General features: G+C 40.8%; 1 protein-coding gene across 1 annotated transcript; it reads right to left on the reverse strand.

The window, feature by feature from the left end:
- Window positions 1-13,859: 13,859 nt before the first annotated feature.
- On the reverse strand, window positions 13,860-17,044 carry LOC140374167 (uncharacterized). The gene is made up of 7 exons (XM_072460979.1): window positions 17,026-17,044; window positions 16,812-16,876; window positions 16,451-16,733; window positions 16,230-16,384; window positions 14,275-14,557; window positions 14,055-14,203; window positions 13,860-13,990 (listed from the first exon to the last, which is right to left on the reverse strand). Exons 2-7 carry the CDS (start codon window positions 16,870-16,872, stop codon window positions 13,875-13,877), a joined length of 1,047 nt encoding a protein of 348 aa, XP_072317080.1. The 5' UTR covers window positions 16,873-16,876; window positions 17,026-17,044; the 3' UTR covers window positions 13,860-13,874.
- Window positions 17,045-17,332: the final 288 nt, after the last annotated feature.

Here is a 17,332-nt window from a genome sequence, read left to right on the forward strand (position 1 = left end):
ATGTTCACACCTTTCTGCAATGGAGGAATTTCCCATCGGTAAAGGCCTCGGAATATTCCACCCAAGCCCGTGCCATATTGGACACGACCACCGGGGAAAACCGGGGAGCTCACCGCCGGCCTGACTTGCATAATATCCCTTATATTTATCATTATCGCTGGTAAACGGTGTGTGAGCCATTTTGATTCCAATTAGAAATAATGTTTTAGTGGTTTAAAGTGCAGCTTAACAAATACTTTCCCGTATAGAACGTTCTTGAGTGAAATCTCAATATCATCAATCACCGTCTTGGACAGCGATGTGTAGTGAGGCTTATCATAAGCAAGAGTGGCGATAGTATCCGTTTGATTTGCTATATTAATGCAGCGTAAAAGCGCCGTGTTAGTGTCTCCAACCAACTGATAATCAACAATATCACTATATATAAAGATATTGTAGCTCCCTGCGTGGATATCTGAAGGAAATAGTGCCTCACAAAGCTTGCTAGCCTTATTTACATCTACTAAAAAATCAACAACAAGGGTCGCGCTATTTTGTTTCTAAAATGCCCTATTTTATTGTTTGGGTAAACATCCAGTGATGCATTGCTAGCTAGAGTTACGTAAAAACCGTTGTTTCTACTAATTTTCACAGTTGTTTTAACGTATATCCACCACGTCCTTTGCTTTCACCCACGAGTTAAATTTTTCTGGCCATCCCAACCATTTAACCAAAACAGAAGCTCTCTCGCCTGCACCCCGTCGATTCAAAATCTTAAAAATCTTGTTCTTGTCCACAATCACGCGCTTGAGCTCTGCGCCATAGAAGGTACCTTTGACAGCTTCTCCTCCTAAGTCATTCAGCTTATACACTGGTACAGGTTTAGCAATCCGATGTGTCACTGTGAAAAATTCATCTGTGAAAGTCTGCTCATAACCTTTCCTAAAAATACTTTTCTTCTTCGCTATTCGCACCTGATCACCCACGTTTAGCCCAAAAACAGTCCGGGCCTCTGGTTTGTCCTTATACAATACACGGAAGACCTCTTTCTCGTTTTCTTTGCATACAGATGCAGGCGTTGTCTTTATCGAGCGGTGGTGTGTGTTGTTATAAGCAGTTGTTAACTTGGGTATAGCATCTAAAAAACGACGGGAATTTACAGAGGTTAAATAACACCACATTCTTGTCTTAAAAGTTCTGTTGAAGCGTTCAACCACACTAGCCTTGGTCTCATTCCCTGTAGAAAAATGTATGGTAGAAAAATGTATGATCTTATGGTCTTTTAATAACTGCTGGAAGAGTTTATTATAAAACTCAGTTCCCTCATCTGTTTGAAGTTTATCGGGGATCCGCCCTTCACTCAATATGTCTTTAAAAGCATTTGAAACAGCTGCAGCAGACTTGGATTTCAGACACCGCACCCAGGCATATTTTGAGAAGATATCACTGCATGTCAATAGATACAGAATGCCTTCGTTATCTGATGCATATTCATTCATGTCAACTAAATCGGCCTGAAACTGGTTGTCTATGCCTTTAACAAGAACTCTGTTCCTTCGAAACTGGCGTCTAGCCCTGGCGTGTAGCGTGTATGAATCTTCCCCTAATAAGATTTTTTTTACATTGTGATATGATGGCTTATTGTCCTCCGTTTCATTTTGCACCGCTTTCTGTAGCTTACACACGCTTCCTAAACCTGCGGGGTGAGCTGGATCATAATATATTTTGCGTAAGGTACTCTCCATGATGAAGACAAAACACAGATTAGCATGGTTATAGAATGACAAAGCTTTTTATTAGTCAATACAACTGCGCCATGTATGTAAGCCCGCATTCAACATAGCGGATTCAAACTAGTCTCCAGCAACGGTTTCATACATAGAATCAATTACTGTATGGAGGTCTTCTTCTTCTTTCAAATCATACAAAACTGTTTCCACAGCACCCTGGATCCTCCCGGGTGTGGCATAAATACCATGTCCAGTCAAAAAGCGTGAAACGGCTTCTGTAAAGTTATCGTTCCATAGTTCATTCGTCAGTTCTTCAAAAGACAGGAGGAAATACTCAGGGCCCCACGGAAAGAGACATTGATGGTGTTTCTGACTCGGGTGGTTTGTCTCACAGCCATAACAGTTTGCTTTCCAATGTTTAATTATCACCTGGCTGAGAAGATGTGTAACAATTTTTTTGACCTTCTCAACAAATTTCAGCATTAGAGGACCCGCCACAGGTTTGCCTCCTCCGCCCTCTATCTCCATCGGTTTGTCTGGTCCACCATCGTCATTTTCTAACAACGCGACTCCTGTAGAGGCTTGAGATGTAGGCCCACGCAACACAGCGTTAACACCCTCTTCAACCAACTGTCTGTTTTATCTGAAAAGTAAAAACATTTTAGTAAACCATAATAAATAAAACAAATAAATCATCACATACGCATAATACCTACCAGTCCAGATTTATCACTTCTCTATAACGCTGTTTGTTTGTTTTTTGTTTTGTTTTTTGTTTTGTTTGATAAATCCTCAAAAAACAAGGCGTTTCCTAACGTGTTCCAAACCAGGGACTCTAGCATATGCTCCCAATCACCCCACTGTATAAAAAACAGGTTGTCGAAATATCTGTCCTGGTCGTAGGGCCTTGAACTATAGGGCTGTAAGAGCCAGTCCTCTAAACCCTTTTCCAAAAGTAACACCGCTCTATCCACACAGACAGATACAAAAACAAAACCATTTTTCTGGCTGCTACCCCGCACAACGATTGTACCTTTACAATCGTTGTCACAAATATCCCTAAACTCTCTCCAGTCTGATATAGACATGGGGCTCGATTCACCAAGACCCCATGACTCGTTGATATCTGATATGGCAGTTTTTAACATTACCACTCCATCGTAATGCTCAATATTATAACGATACCCACCCTCACCCTGAAATTTTGCTCCAAAACCGCATCTCGATCGGGCCAGCCATTGCTCTTTTGTTGCAGCGCTCAAGAACTCCAAAAGAAAGGAAGACTTAAACCTGAGCGACAGATGTCCCCCTATATATACCAGCTGTTCTTGTACACTCCTCCCACAGAGAACATGGAACGCCCCTAACAGTTTTTTTTTTAAATTTTTGATTTTTTAAATTTATTTTCAAAATGGTTTCCACTGACTTTGTGCTTTATAACATGATTCCAACCAGCTATAATCACCCTATTATTTCTGAATACCCCTGTTTTAGACTAGGCCTGTTTTAAAAACTGAATTCTACCTTCAGAGCTATATATATATATATATATATATATATATATATATATATATATATATATATATATATATATATATATATATATATATATATATATATATATATGAGCAATAGACACCACTGTGTGGTGTCGAGTCTTTTCCTCAGTAAAAGACCGTCAGAGGGGAAACCCCTCATCCCCCCCAAAGGGGGGTCTCACCCCTCGCACCCACGGGTGCTCTTTCGCTCGCCCCTGGCTCACTCCGTTGCTTAAACACGTGTGTGTGTGTGTGTGATGCTTAAAACATTTTAGATGGTGCAGTACCATTTCCTCACCACATGTGCCCCCTAACAGGTTTCAAGGTGCAGTACCATATGCCCACCACATGCGCCCCCTAACAGGTTTCAAGGTGCAGTACCTTATGTAAACACATGCGCCCCCTAACAGGTTTCATGGGGGGTCTATTAAGGGGTCTATTAAGGGGTGTCAAAAAAAGCCCACCATTGGTGACTTTATACACTACTTGCAAGTAGCTCAGGGGTTTGTTGTCTTTGAAAACCACACATCTATGTCCTAACAAGTACTCTCAAAACTTCTCTGTCAGGGCCCACTTGAGCGCAAGTAGTTCCAAACTTCTTGTGCGTAATCGTGTGGCACTTCCCCTGCCGAGAGCTCAGTCTCAATTTCCCTGGTGCAAATCCGCGAGATGGGCTTGTCCCAATCCAACCGGACTAAAGAAGGACTGCATGAGTCGCGTGCTACGCACCGCTGAACACCCGAGTGCTTGGTGGGATGCTGCGTGGTCCGGAGGGCGTGAGGACCAAGCCACGCACTGTGGTCAGGTCTGGAGCTGAGTGCCGGAACCGAAAGTCTGATCGTATGTGCGGATCTCGTGTTGTGCTGTCTATGCCAGTTTTACGCGGACTGAGACAAGGATTTTGGGTGAATGTGATGTGACGGTGGGGATTTATCCGGTTTCCCAAATAGACTCACGAAGCTGAGCACATTCAAGTCGGCACGGTCCAGTCTGGTCCAGACCGCACAGTAACAGGTGTCCATGGAGATAGGGGTGTCCAGCAAAGAGCGTGTAACGGCGCTGCGCTGAGCCCTGTTTACGTGGGAGAAAAAACATTTCAAGTTGAAGTTATTTATGCCCATGACTTTTATGATTATCTTATCCATATGCAGAGTAAAGTGTCTTGGGCATATGACGTATTTCAGCACACTATTGAAGGGTATTAGTTATATTATTTTGGCCCTTCACAGAATGCAACACACCACGCCCCCAATTTGCTTCACTCCACGAATTTAAGTCCACGAATCCTCACCAGAGTGATCTTTTATACTTTAAAACATGGTCATTACAACTGGATGCTTACATTAGGATGTTGGGGAAACTAGGTTTGTTTATCTATGTAATTTCCTTTGCTGACAGTAGATGGAGCTCTAACTCAATTCCTGATATGGGAGTTCACGCTACAAGAGGTTTAATGCTCTTGACCTTTCATCAGGTTAAACTATGATGTGTGTCAGACCCTAATCCTCTCACAACTCACACTTACATCTGGGACCAGTACCAGGCGCACAAGTTCACCCCTCCCCTGTTATTCATGAGTGAGTGAGGTAGTTACAATACAGAACAATCACACGCGTCCGACGGTCCCTCATCTGCCTGAAGAGTGGGTCCAGCTCGACTGTCTCCCTCGTGTCCGACGGTCCCTCATCTGCCTGAAGAGTGGGTCCAGCTCTACTGTCTCCCTCGCGTCCGACTGTCCCTCATCTGCCTGAAGAGTGAGTCCAGCTCCAGTCTCCCTCGCGTCTGTCTGTCCGTCTGTCCGTCTGTGAGAGTCAGATCTCTCCTTCACTCTGGAACTCCTCCAGGTTTCTACTTTTTCCCAAGGAGGTTTTTTGTCGTTTTTCCTGGCCGAGAAGGAGGGTCTAAGGACAGAGGACTCTGGAACATCGTCCCTCGCCACCACAGACAATGCTTGATTATTCTTTCACTGTCGCACTCAGAGGCAACTGTTAAAAATAAATTTAATTTAATTTAATTTCCTAATTAGAACTTTTCAGATGTAAATATTGATTAATTCCCTGTAGAATACATGTAAAAAGGTTACAATGAAAGACACAGAAATACCACAGCCTCAAGACCCTGTCCTGACCCTCAGTACATGCACTTCAAACAGTTGTCCACTGGGAGGCATTCAAGTTGTTAAACCTCCAGTCTTTAACTTGCTACTTGCCTGGTTAGATAAAAAGTAGCATGACCATAACAAATCTTTTGTTTCTTTTACAAAACATACTTTGAATTGTGAAGTTGAGGCATTGTTCAAATCCAAAACATATATTAAGGATAATTGTATTGTGTTATTGCCAGAAGCTTACAAATTGCTCGGAGATCAAGCTGTTCAGTTGGCCATGTTAAATAAAATAAATGTTTCCATTCAAAAGTCTTTAAAATAATGTTTAATAAATACATTCACAAATGCTTTATTAAAAGATGATTTAATACATTTATTGGCAAATTCTTTAATTAAATCAAAAACGGATAGGATCGACTTTACCCCAACTGAAGTGGCCACCGCAACTCCTGTGCATTATTATAAATATAATCAAAAGCTTATTTACGTATTTACTAGGCAATGGTTTGATTTTGTTCAAAGCATTGAAACGTCTGTAACTAAACTTTTTTCTGTGGCTCAAATACCTGACTCTGATTGATTATCTTCATTAAGTTGCCAGCTAACAATTTAATTGAGTTTGTTGTTTAGTTTAGTTTCATCTTTATTTGAAAGGACAATGTACAGAGACATTAAGCTCTTAAAAAAACAAAGATGTTCCGCACCAGATTGTAGCTACATAGCTCATTTCCATCTGTAGTCCCTGATTTATAGATAATATACAGTGCAAACAAAACACATTCAACAATAAGATGATTTCACAGAGTCCACATTCTGACCCAAATACACTCATTGTCATTGAGGAGTGTGTAGTGTGTAGAAAATGCAATTTCAACCATTTTTAAGTTGTTCTTCTTTACAGCAGACTTTTAGCTCCGCCTCCATTGCAGTCGTCAGCTCTTGTCGATCATCCAGACGAGGCGCAGGGGAAGTGACAACTGGACAGTACTAACTCCAAAATAGTTCTTCAAACAATTATCTAACAATATTGAAATAATATAACAAGTTATTTGTTGAATATGTAAACAGGAGAATGACGCCACCTTTTTATTAAACGGTGAATAATGTTCAAGCGCAACCGAATATAATGTTAGGACCTTGAGGTGCAGTGCGCAAAACTAAACAAAAATGTATTATTTAGGCTCCTTTCTTCACAAATGTATGAAAACAAATATTATTTTTGTGTTAAATAATTTTACCATTGCAATGTGAATTTGTAACAGCAGATTTACTTAGATTAAACTTGTTTGGTATTTGAATATTGCATAATGTATTTTACCACACATTTATGGTTATTGTGTTGAAAATTATAAACAATATCAGAATAATACCTGTAAGTGATGTTATTTAAATACCTTTGTGTATAAAAAGTGAATTGGCCTTGTAGTATTTGTTTTGTTAGTCTCTTAATAATATTAATAATGATTTCAAAAAACAAACATATCTATTTGTTTATTTATAAGTAAAAAAAATTGTAATATGTATAATTTATTTATTTTTTGTTTTGTTTAGTTGACAAATTATGGTGGTTGACAAATCATTTTTTGGGTGGACTACAGCCCTAATGCAGAAGTATTCAGCCTCTTTTCCCTGAGTGCAACCAACTGCTGTCAGAAGTTGCCTGATGATTGCAGTAAGATTGAATGTTGACCTAATGATTAAACAGAGTTCATTTGCATCATTATAAATGCAGCTGTTCTGTGAAGGCCACAGAAGTTTAAGAGAATGTTGGGGAGCAGACAGCATCATGAAGTCCAAGGAACATACCGGACAGGTCAGGGATAAAGTTGTGGAGAAATTTAAAGTAGGTTTAGAATAATTTCCCAACATCTCACAGACCCGTGTTCAATCCATTATTCCGGAAATGGAAAGAGTATGGCACAACTACAAATCTACTACAAAGACATGACCGTCCACCAAAACGTACATCCGAACCGCAAGAGCACTGATCAGAGATGCAGCCATGAAGCCAATGCTAACTCTGGAGGAGATCCACAGCTCAGGTGGACAGAGAATCTGTCCATGGGACATCTATTAGTCATACTTTATGAGTAGCATGAAGAAAGCCATGGGTTAGCCCTAACCCTAACCCTAACCCTAAGCCATGTGGGGGACACGGCAAACACGTGAAAGAAGGTGCTCTAGTCTAAAGGCTGCTTTTCTTCAGCAGGGACAGGGAAGCTGCTCAGTTGCTGGGAAGATGGATGGAGTCAATTCAGGCCAATCTTGGAAGAAAATCTGCAACATACAAGACTGGGGCGGAGCTTCAACTTCAGCAGGACAACGACCCTAAACATAAAACCAGAGCTACAATGGAATGGTTTAAGACTAGAACTCCCAGAGCAGTGAATTTAATTGCTCCTAGATTTCGAGGTCTTTTTACTCTGCTTAGGTAGATTTTTGGTGTTTCTCACTTTTTGACTTTTTCTGTATCTATGATTTCTATGATTTTTGTGACATGTATCTATTTTCCATTTCAAGGCTACAAATTCTGGGAAAGTTACTCAGTATTCCTTAGAATCTTCATCTCACTGTCAAAAGAGATCTGTAATCCTGAGTTTGCGTGCCTTGTGTTGATAAAGTCTCTTGTGAAGTGACAGTTGCATATTCTATGCACTCCTTAATGACATCGAACTCGATTAAATAGTCAACTGACCACTTACGCCATTACGTCCGCCAGCCCCCCGCGCAGGTGCGGAAACAAGACTTTAGACGTTCAATTGTATCGTCACTTTTATTTTTACTGTCAATACCAGTAAAAAATCTTTTTTTTCTCAAAAAAACGGATATGTTATTGATTTGCATTGAATAATATGCCCCAATAAGCAAATACCAATGTTCGAGATAAAAATCAACCTTTTATTACACATTTCTTACCTGTATTGCGGTTCTGACGGACCCAACAGGGTTCAATCCATCAGTAGCTGTACTCAGTCTTTCATTCATTCATTTTCTACCGCTTGCTCCCTTTCGGGTCGTGGGTGACTGGAGCCTATCCCAATGACTTTGAGCATTAGGCGGGGTACGCCCTGGACAGTGGCCAACACAGAGACATAGACATTACAGACAACCATTCACTCTCACATTCATTCAATTTTAGAGTTGCCAATTTTGCCTAACACTTGCATGTCTTTGGACGGTGGCAGGATGCCGGAGAACCCGGAGAGAACCCATGGTAACAAGGGGAGGACATACAGACTCCACCCAGAGAGATCATGTGATGTTGGTCTGGTCCGGGAATCGAACCCATGATCTCCTTCTTGGGAGGCAAGAGCCCTTTCCATTCAATTCAATTCAATGTATTTTTGTAACGCTCAAAATCAACAACAACGGTTGCCTCTGAGGGCAACAGTGAAAAACTAATTAAGCAATGTCTGTGGTGGCGAGGGACGATGTTCCAGAGTCCTCTGTCCTTAGACCCTCCTTCTCGACCAGAAAAAACTACAAAAAACCTCCTTGGGAAAAGTAGAAACCTGGAGGAGTTCCACAGTGAAGGGGAGAACCAGTTCTTCAGGAGGAGAACCAGCTCTTGAGGAGGAGAACCTGCTCTTGAGGAGGAGAGCAGCTCTTGAGGAGGAGAACCAGATCTTCCAGGCAGATGAAGGACCATCCATACGGGGTAGAGACCGCTTCACCAGGAGAGGAGCATCTGGGTCCACAGGTCCTTGGAAGTGAGAAAAAGAAAAAGAAAAGGCAATGAACAGTTTGCAAGTGGAATTAAATATTAAATATTTAATTCGTTCTCCTACTTCTCGACCAGAAAAAACTACAAAAAACCTCCTTGGGAAAAGTAGAGCCCTGGAGGAGTTCCACAGTGAAGGGGGGATCTGACTCCTACAGACGGACAGATGGACGCGAGGGAGACAGTGGAGCTGGACCCACTCAGGAGGAGAACCAGTTCTTCAGGAGGAGAACCAGCTCTTGAGGAGGAGAACCAGCTCTTGAGGAGGAGAACCAGATCTTCCAGGCAGATGAAGGACCATCCATACGGGGTAGAGACCGCTTCACCAGGAGAGGAGCATCTGGGTCCACAGGTCCTTGGGAGTGAGAAAAAGAAAAGGCAATGACCAGTTTGCAAGTGGAATTAAATATGAAATATTGTTTGATAGAATAAGTAGTCAGAAGCAGAGGATAGTGCTCAAGCTGCCATACTTCCCCCAGCATAGTTGGTCCTAGGGCAGCGTAGCTGAAACTCTAGGTTTATATTTCTGTTCCTAACTGGCCTGACCATAAACGATTTCAAAGAGGAACGTTTTAAGCCTGGTCTTGAATGAAGAGACTGTGTCGGCATCTTTAACATGGACCGGGAACTGATTCCATAACACAGGAGCTAGGTAGCTAAACGCTCTACCTCCTCCTGTGCTTTTAGAGACTCTTGGGACCACCAGAAGGCCAGCATTTTGAGAGCGAAGAGCTCTGTTTGGATGATATGGTTCTATAGCATCTTTGAGGTAGGATGGGGCCATGTCATTTATGGCTTTGTACAGTGGTCGCCAAACTACAGCCCGCGGGCCACATCCGGCCCGTTGGGCCTTTCAATCCGGCCCGCCAAGCTTGTCCAAGTTATATTAAAAATATATATATATATATATATATATTTTTTTTTTTTTTTTTTTTTTGCCGTAGGCTTTATTAGACAGTAGATGGAATGAGAAAGAAAGGAAGGGGAATGATGAGGGAGAAAGGAGGAGATGCAGCAAATGTCGGAGTCGGAATTCAAACTCACGATACTGTGGCTGGCCGTTCTTTTTACCTTTCGCCTGTAATGCCACATTTCCCCAAGAGATGCCACTGTTCCCTCTAAGCTGCGTGCCTGCGCAGCTGCGCACTGCTGCCACATGGTGCACTGCTCGCACAAGAAAATCTATGGCGCGCAGAAAATAAAATTCACCACAATCGGCCACCGGGGCTAATCAAGCAGGAAGCGCAAGTGTTTGACACACTGAAGAATACTCTTGTGGACAGTAGAAGACAGTAGATAATTAATCATTATTTAATGCATTTGGAAAACAATTTGTACATTGAGCCTTGCATTTGTTGCTTTGTTACAAGTTAAAGGTCAAATCTTACGTGTCATTTATAATAAGTCACACAAACACACCATATTTTACTGGCCCGGCCCCTCGGCCAAATTTTAGAACCCAATCTGGCCCTTGAGTCAAAAATTTTGGGGACCACTGGCTTTGTTGGTCAGGAGTAGAATTTTAAATTTGATTCTAAACTCGACAGGGAGCCAGTGAAGGGACTTGAGCACAGGCGTAACGTGTTCTCTTCTGTTAGTAATCTTGCTGCTGCATTTTGAACCAGTTGAAAGCTTTTTATGGAGCTTTTAGGACACGCTGCGAGCAGGGAGTTACAGTAGTCTAAACTAGATGTTACAAATGCATTGATACGTTTTTCAGCATCGCTTTTAGGCAGGATTCTTCTGATTTTGGCTAAATTGCGCAAATGTAAATAGGCTGTTTTACAGGCTTGATTTATATGTGCTTTAAATGAGAGCTCCGGGTCAAATAAGACTCAGAGGTTTCTTACAGTAGAACTGGAGGCTACACTGACATTGTCCAGTATCTGCTCAGATAAAGCGTCTCGTAGATGTTTAGGGCCCAGCACAATGACTTTGTTTTTTTTCAAGGTTAGTTAAGCGTCATCCAGGTTTTTATATCCTTCACACAAGCACTAAGTCTGTCTACTTGATCAGTCTGATCAGGTTTCATTGACAAATACAGCTGTGTGTCATCTGCATAGCAGTGGAAGTTAATGCCATGCTTTCTGATAATGTTCCCTAACAGCAGCATGTAAAGAGTAAACAGAATTAGACCGAGTACTGATCCCTGTGGCACACCGTAAGTTACAAGGTGAGGAGCTCTGGTTTACATTAACAAATTGGTACCTATGTGATGAATAGGATTTAAACCAGCTGAGGGCTGTTCCTCTGACACCTACATCACATTCTAACCTCTGCAGTAGAATGTTGTGGTCAATGGTGTCAAACGCTGTGCTGAGGTCCAAAAGGACCAGGACTGAGACCAGTCCATCAGCAGCAGCTAATAACAAATCATTTGTGACTTTAACTAGTGCAGTTTCAGTGTTGTGGTGGGCTCTGAATCCTGACTGGAAAACTTCAAATAAGTGATTGTCCTGTAGATGAGCTGTTTAACTACAACTTTTTCAAGGATTTTAGACACAAAGGGAAGATTTGAAATAGGTCTGTAGTTTACCAATAGGTCAGGATTGAGATTAGGCTTTTTCAAAAGAGGTTTAACGACTGCATGTTTGAAGGACTGTGGAACATAGCCACTTTCCAGGGAAGTATTTATTATATTAAGAGAAGAGTCTATAATTAGGGGGAGAATGTCTTTGAGGAGTCTGCTTGGAATCGGGTCTAGGATAAAAGTTGAGCTTTTAGAGGACATAATGGCTGAAGTTATCTCTGCTTGATCAACAGCTGTGAACCTTTCTAAATTTACTGATGTATTTAAATGGGACATTAGTTTTACTGCTTGGGCAAGTTCAGGGCTAATAGTGGGAGTCATTTCATCTAATTTATCTCTGACTATTTTTATTTTATTGTTAAAAAATAGGAGGAAATCATCAGAGTTGAGAGAAGCTTGGATTGAGGGCTCTACTGCGCTGTGACAGTTTGTTAGCCTGGCTACAGTGCTGAAAAGAAATTTAGTGTTACTTTTGTTGACTTCTATTAGATTTGAATAGTATTTGGTTTGGGCCTTACGCAGAGCCTGCGTATAGGACAGTAGGCAGCTTTTCCATGCTTTTAGGGATTCCTCTGTGTGGGAGCCACCGTACACCCCCTGTACTCATTCCGTCCGTAATAATCCACAGAAAACAATGTCCACCTGTATTTTTCCTGAAGTAATCCAATTTCGAGAAATAATTCAGTAAACTAAAAAACTAAACTAAACTCATGGCCGATTCTTCTATCTGTCCATATCAAAACACCGGCTCCTCACATTTTCAGCTACAGAATGAGACCATCCACGAGTTTTTCTGTTCACAGGTTCGTCTGGCACAGCCCTTTAGCTAGACCAAGCGTTCCCTTCTAGCATCTGCACAGGTCTTTTACCTGTGCTAGCATGCTAAAGAAGTGACGTAATACTTTTTGATTGTCTTCTAGCCAATGAACCAAGTTTTTGAACGGTGGGATTTTGCGCACCACATTTTTCGATCATGTTAACCTTGTGGATGCGCATTTCGTTGGATTACATGTATTATTATATCCCCAGAAAATAAATATGTATTAAAAAAAATTAAAAATTAAAAACTCACCTCTACTGGGAAACTCATGTTACACATTTTCACATTGTTTTTAGCAGTTATAATAGGTATTTCTGGTCTCCAAAACATCAAAATGTACTTTTTCATAGAGGAGCTAAAATTGAAGTATAACAGTTGGCACAGTTGGCACATTTTTGGATAACTTGTTCCGAATATACTTTTTGATACAAAATGGTCGACAGCACAAAAATGCTTGTACCTACAGATGAGAAACTTTACACAGTTGTTAAACTGTACGATAAACAACATGTTCAGTAGAATAGCATAATCGAACAATGAAGTATGTCTTGCTTAAGACCTTAACAAATTGACAATATTCAGGCGAGACTAAAGAATTATGTTTTGTTTATGTTTGGGCTTCTGTAGTGTGGGCCCTGACAGTGTTCATATGGACATCTGCAGAAACTAGAAGGCCTAAGCTCTTTTATGATGCATCACACTTGCATGTGGGCTGTAAGATCTTCTTTTAACAAACAATGCCATTTGGGTATGTCAAACTTTTGTGCACAGGGCGAAATAGGCGGCTGAAGATTATCATGAGCATCGAGTGTCAAGTATTTGAGCCACAGAAAAAGGCAGGAGGAAACAAGATATACAAAAAGGGTAGTTTCAGACTGTTTAAGCCTAAGGGGAAAAGGATCAAACCATTGCCTGGTAAATAATTAAATAAATACGTTTTTAATTAAAATTATAATAACGCACAGAAGTTGCAGCGGCTGCTCCAGCTAGTTGATCCCATTTGCAAGCTTTCAACTCTTACCATGTCTGATTTACCAATAAAATGCAACTTTGGATTAAAAAAAATAATCTTTGTCTCAATTCAAAATAAAGTAATATACAAATATCAGCTATCAGATCAATATCAATATCAGATCACTGCAAACGCAATAATCATGGCTCCAAGGGTCCAAAAATGCTGGATCCAAAAGGCAATAGAGAACAGGAAACGAGGCACATGCACTTTGAATTGAGAAAAAGGAGCTTTCCATTTCCCCCGCACATGAAACACACTTCTCCAACAACCAGTGACCAGCAGGGGTTGTGGTCAGCCCAATTGACCTAACAGTCAGTCAGTTTGACACATCACACCAATGCTTTACCAATTGCCTGTTATGTATCCACAAAGCTAGAGCATAACAAAGCACCAGGTAATGACTTTTATTATCTCCAGTTACACATGATTATCATCTATAATGGGCGTGATTCTACATCTTCTTCACTATGGGAATCACCACCATACACATGTTCCTGTCCAACAATGACATGAGGATCCTTCATCTCTTGCACAGACTCCTTTGGAGCACCTGAAAGAAAACATACATGTTTACCATGGAAACTTCTCAACAAACCTCTATAGTAGAATCAAACCTTCTTGCTGGTATCCTTCAACCTCCACTTCACAGAGGGACAAATACTTGTCTGTTCCTGGGAGGAAAACGTTTACATAACGTCCCTCCACAGGGAAGACGGTAAGTGTTTCAGAAAGCCCTAATTGTATGTGGGAAATCTTAGCCACTCTGAAACAGACAGGTATATTCTTATGTGTATGCCACTGTGTGTTAGAATATTCAAAGGCCAATAAACCTACAGTGGATTGTTGTTCCCATTATTATCTAAAGAGTTGCCGACGCGGATCTCAGCCCCGTCCAGTCTCTCAGCACAACAGTCTCCTCTGTTTGTGATAGTGATGGAGGTAACAATGTAGGATGCCTTCAGGTCCACTCTCCACCAGGGGTCAGTGGTCGTGAATGTGTGGGTACACGAGTTATGAAAGTAGACAGAATCATGCTTCCCATCAATGGCATTGGAGGCAGCCCCGAGCTCATTGTATGTGTCAATCTGAGTCGCTTCTCCATCCAAAGCTATGTTCCCTGAAAATCAGAAATATAACATAATCATTTGTAAATATGTTAGTTATGATGTCCCAGTCCTTAATCAGTCATGTGAACCCTCATTTATCCCAGAGTGGTCCATGATAGAAAAGGTTTCAACTTGCCTGACCCGCCAGCCCCGCCCATATTCTGTTCGAATGCGTCTCGGTCTGGAATCGGACCATTGGGGCGCGTCAAAAAAACTTTCCAGCATTTACTGGTCCAACCAACGCCGCTAATTTGTGTCACGTGTCCCTCAAATGCGGATGACTTTGTGTCACGTGTCTCTCAAACGCGGAAGACTTTGTGTCACGTGTCTCTCAAATGCGGAAGACATCTCTCAAATATTTTCGGAACATTCAGAACAAAATATATAACTTAATTTAGCTCAGATTTACAGAGTTTAGTGCGTCGATTGTTGACTCAGCAGAAGTCGGCAACGTTTCTCAGTCTGTGTTATTTTTATCCTTTCCTCGTAATCCACCATGTTTGTTTAGACACAAACGGACAATGCGTTTGTCTGATTGGTTAATCCGCCTGTCAATCACTCCCTTTGGAAATTGCCGCGACTGGATTGGATCCCAGACCCTCAGGTTTTGTAAAGTAGTATGTCAAAACGTGTTGGGAATGGCTGGTCAGGCAAGGTTTCAACTACATATCAACTACTTATTTCTGGTTATAATTTCAAAATAATTACTTTGGCTGCATTTGAAACACAACAGGTATTAAAGATATAATGGCTTCCTTTCAACTCAGAGTGATGTGAGATTTTTTAAGGGCCCAATTATAAGTTGATAAAGTAGGGGAGTGAGTGTTTTAAAGCTTTATATCACCCTGAGGTGAAACGATCATTCTCTAGAGATTTATTGTTTTTTAGTCTTTTTGTTGCACTTTGAATTTCAGTCTGTTATTTTAGCACCTCATTTTATTATATGCTCCTCAGTCATGATGGGTAAATTAAGAGTATCTGGAAAGTATTGTATTTCACAGTTTTGTGGTATTTCGATGAAGCGCTCTTTGTAAAAGGATTCAAACGAGAGTTGTGTTCAGTCTTGTTTGGTTAGAATTACGATACATTATTTTGGTTGTCTCGTATTTTAAACATTGTTCTCCCTACTTGTTGTTTCCTAAGCTTCCAAGATAGCAATTTAGAGAATTTTTTAGTCTTGTAAGGCCAAGTCATTAATCAACAGCCAAGGCGACACACTTTTCCTGTCAAATACAAAGGCATATAGTCGTTTATCTCCCCCAGTTTATCATAGGAAGCCCTTTAGTGCTGTCGTGACACATATTCATGTGCAATTACTGTCGGGATCACATGCAATGTTATTTATGTATTTATTTGTCTATGGGAGTTTTATTTATTTATAGGAGATCTTCTACTGAAAGTGTTTTTCAGACTTCCTATAAGTGATCTGTTCTTCTGGATCTACCTGCGTTGCACCAATGAAATTTCCCCATGTGGGACAATAAAGGAATATCTTATCTTATCTTATCTTATTTACCATCAGCTCTAAAATGACATTTGTTTTTAATTGTAAGTTAATTGATTTTTTGGATTTGATTTTGTGAAAATGCTTTGAGTGCATTTGATTGAAATCAACTGCCGAAAAAAAAACTCCAAAAAAAGCGAAAACACAAAAGTAGGACTTTGTGAGGCAAAAAATCTTACTGTTTTCTTCTTTGATTGCGGAGACCTCCACTTCACAGAGGGTCAAATACTTGTTTGTTCCTGGTAGAAAAACATTGACATATTGTCCTTCAGCGGGGTTGGGTAAAGTAAACTTGTGAAGAACGCCTGCTGAGAGGTGTGAAATTGTTGCAACTCTGAAAATATAGATATAAACTGGTTGACAAAAGTTTCATTGCATGACTTTTGATGTTTGAACCTACAGTGGATTGTTGTTCCCATTATTATCTAAAGAGTTGCCGATGCGGATCTCAGCCCCGTCCAGTCTCTCAGCACAGCAGTCTCCTCTGTTTGTGATGGTGATGGAGGTAACAATGTAGGACTCCCGCAGGTCCACTCTCCACCAGGGGTCAGTGGTCGTGAAGGTGTGGGTACATGAGTTGTGAAAGTAGACAGAATCACGCTTCCCATCAATGGCATTGGAGGCAGCCCCGAGCTCATTGTATGTGTCAATCTGAGTTGCTTCTCCACCCAGAGCTACATTCACTGAAAATCAGAAAGCAGAGACACATGTAGGGAGTACTCAAATACTGGATAATCAAATGTAAAGAATTGCTCACTTACAGAGGGAACTAGCTGAAGACATTTTCACCATGAGCAAAAACAAAACTGGAATGTGCATCATTTTTCTATGAATAAAATTAATTAAAAAAAAAAATTCTTTGAGTCCAATATTACGGTTCAAGAATGGTTCAAACTTACAAATAGCTTTCTATTATTTTAGTCTCAGCATCTGTCATGGAATAAAGACCTATTTGAAACACTGAAATTGACCTACCTTAATTTTAGAAGAGACAATATGCTTCGGACAACACCACTGATGCTTTAAGTCCAGAGTCAGTGCCTTTTATTTCATACACAACAGCTGTGAAAACACTCCCTCACAAGATGACAGATGTTCTGCATTTGAATCACGAGTGCATGTTTATTGGTCATCATTCCTGTGAAAACATGATGTAATAAGAAATGAAATGTCCAGATGACTACCTTTTAATCCTTTTCTATGACATTCACAAAGTAATTTTTCTGACTTTTACACTAGATGATAACTTTTTTTTCACAACTTGTGTTACCCAAGGAGGGGA

This window comes from Eucyclogobius newberryi, unplaced genomic scaffold (assembly GCF_026437365.1).
Source record: "Eucyclogobius newberryi isolate DKJ021-1_F unplaced genomic scaffold, fEucNew1.0.hap1 SCAF_3, whole genome shotgun sequence".
In the NCBI taxonomy this organism is placed as follows: domain Eukaryota; kingdom Metazoa; phylum Chordata; class Actinopteri; order Gobiiformes; family Gobiidae; genus Eucyclogobius; species Eucyclogobius newberryi.

Excerpts from the sequence above, each read along its gene's own strand:
- LOC140374167 (XM_072460979.1), bottom strand. The coding sequence starts at position 16,872 with ATGATGCACATTCCAGTTTTGTTTTTGCTCATGGTGAAAATGTCTTCA. Across the intron at positions 14,204-14,274 it reads AATGGGAACAACAATCCACT|AGTGGCTAAGATTTCCCACA; the intron begins GTAGGTTTATTG and ends TGTCTGTTTCAG. Across the intron at positions 13,991-14,054 it reads TGAAGGATACCAGCAAGAAG|GTGCTCCAAAGGAGTCTGTG; the intron begins GTTTGATTCTAC and ends GTTTTCTTTCAG.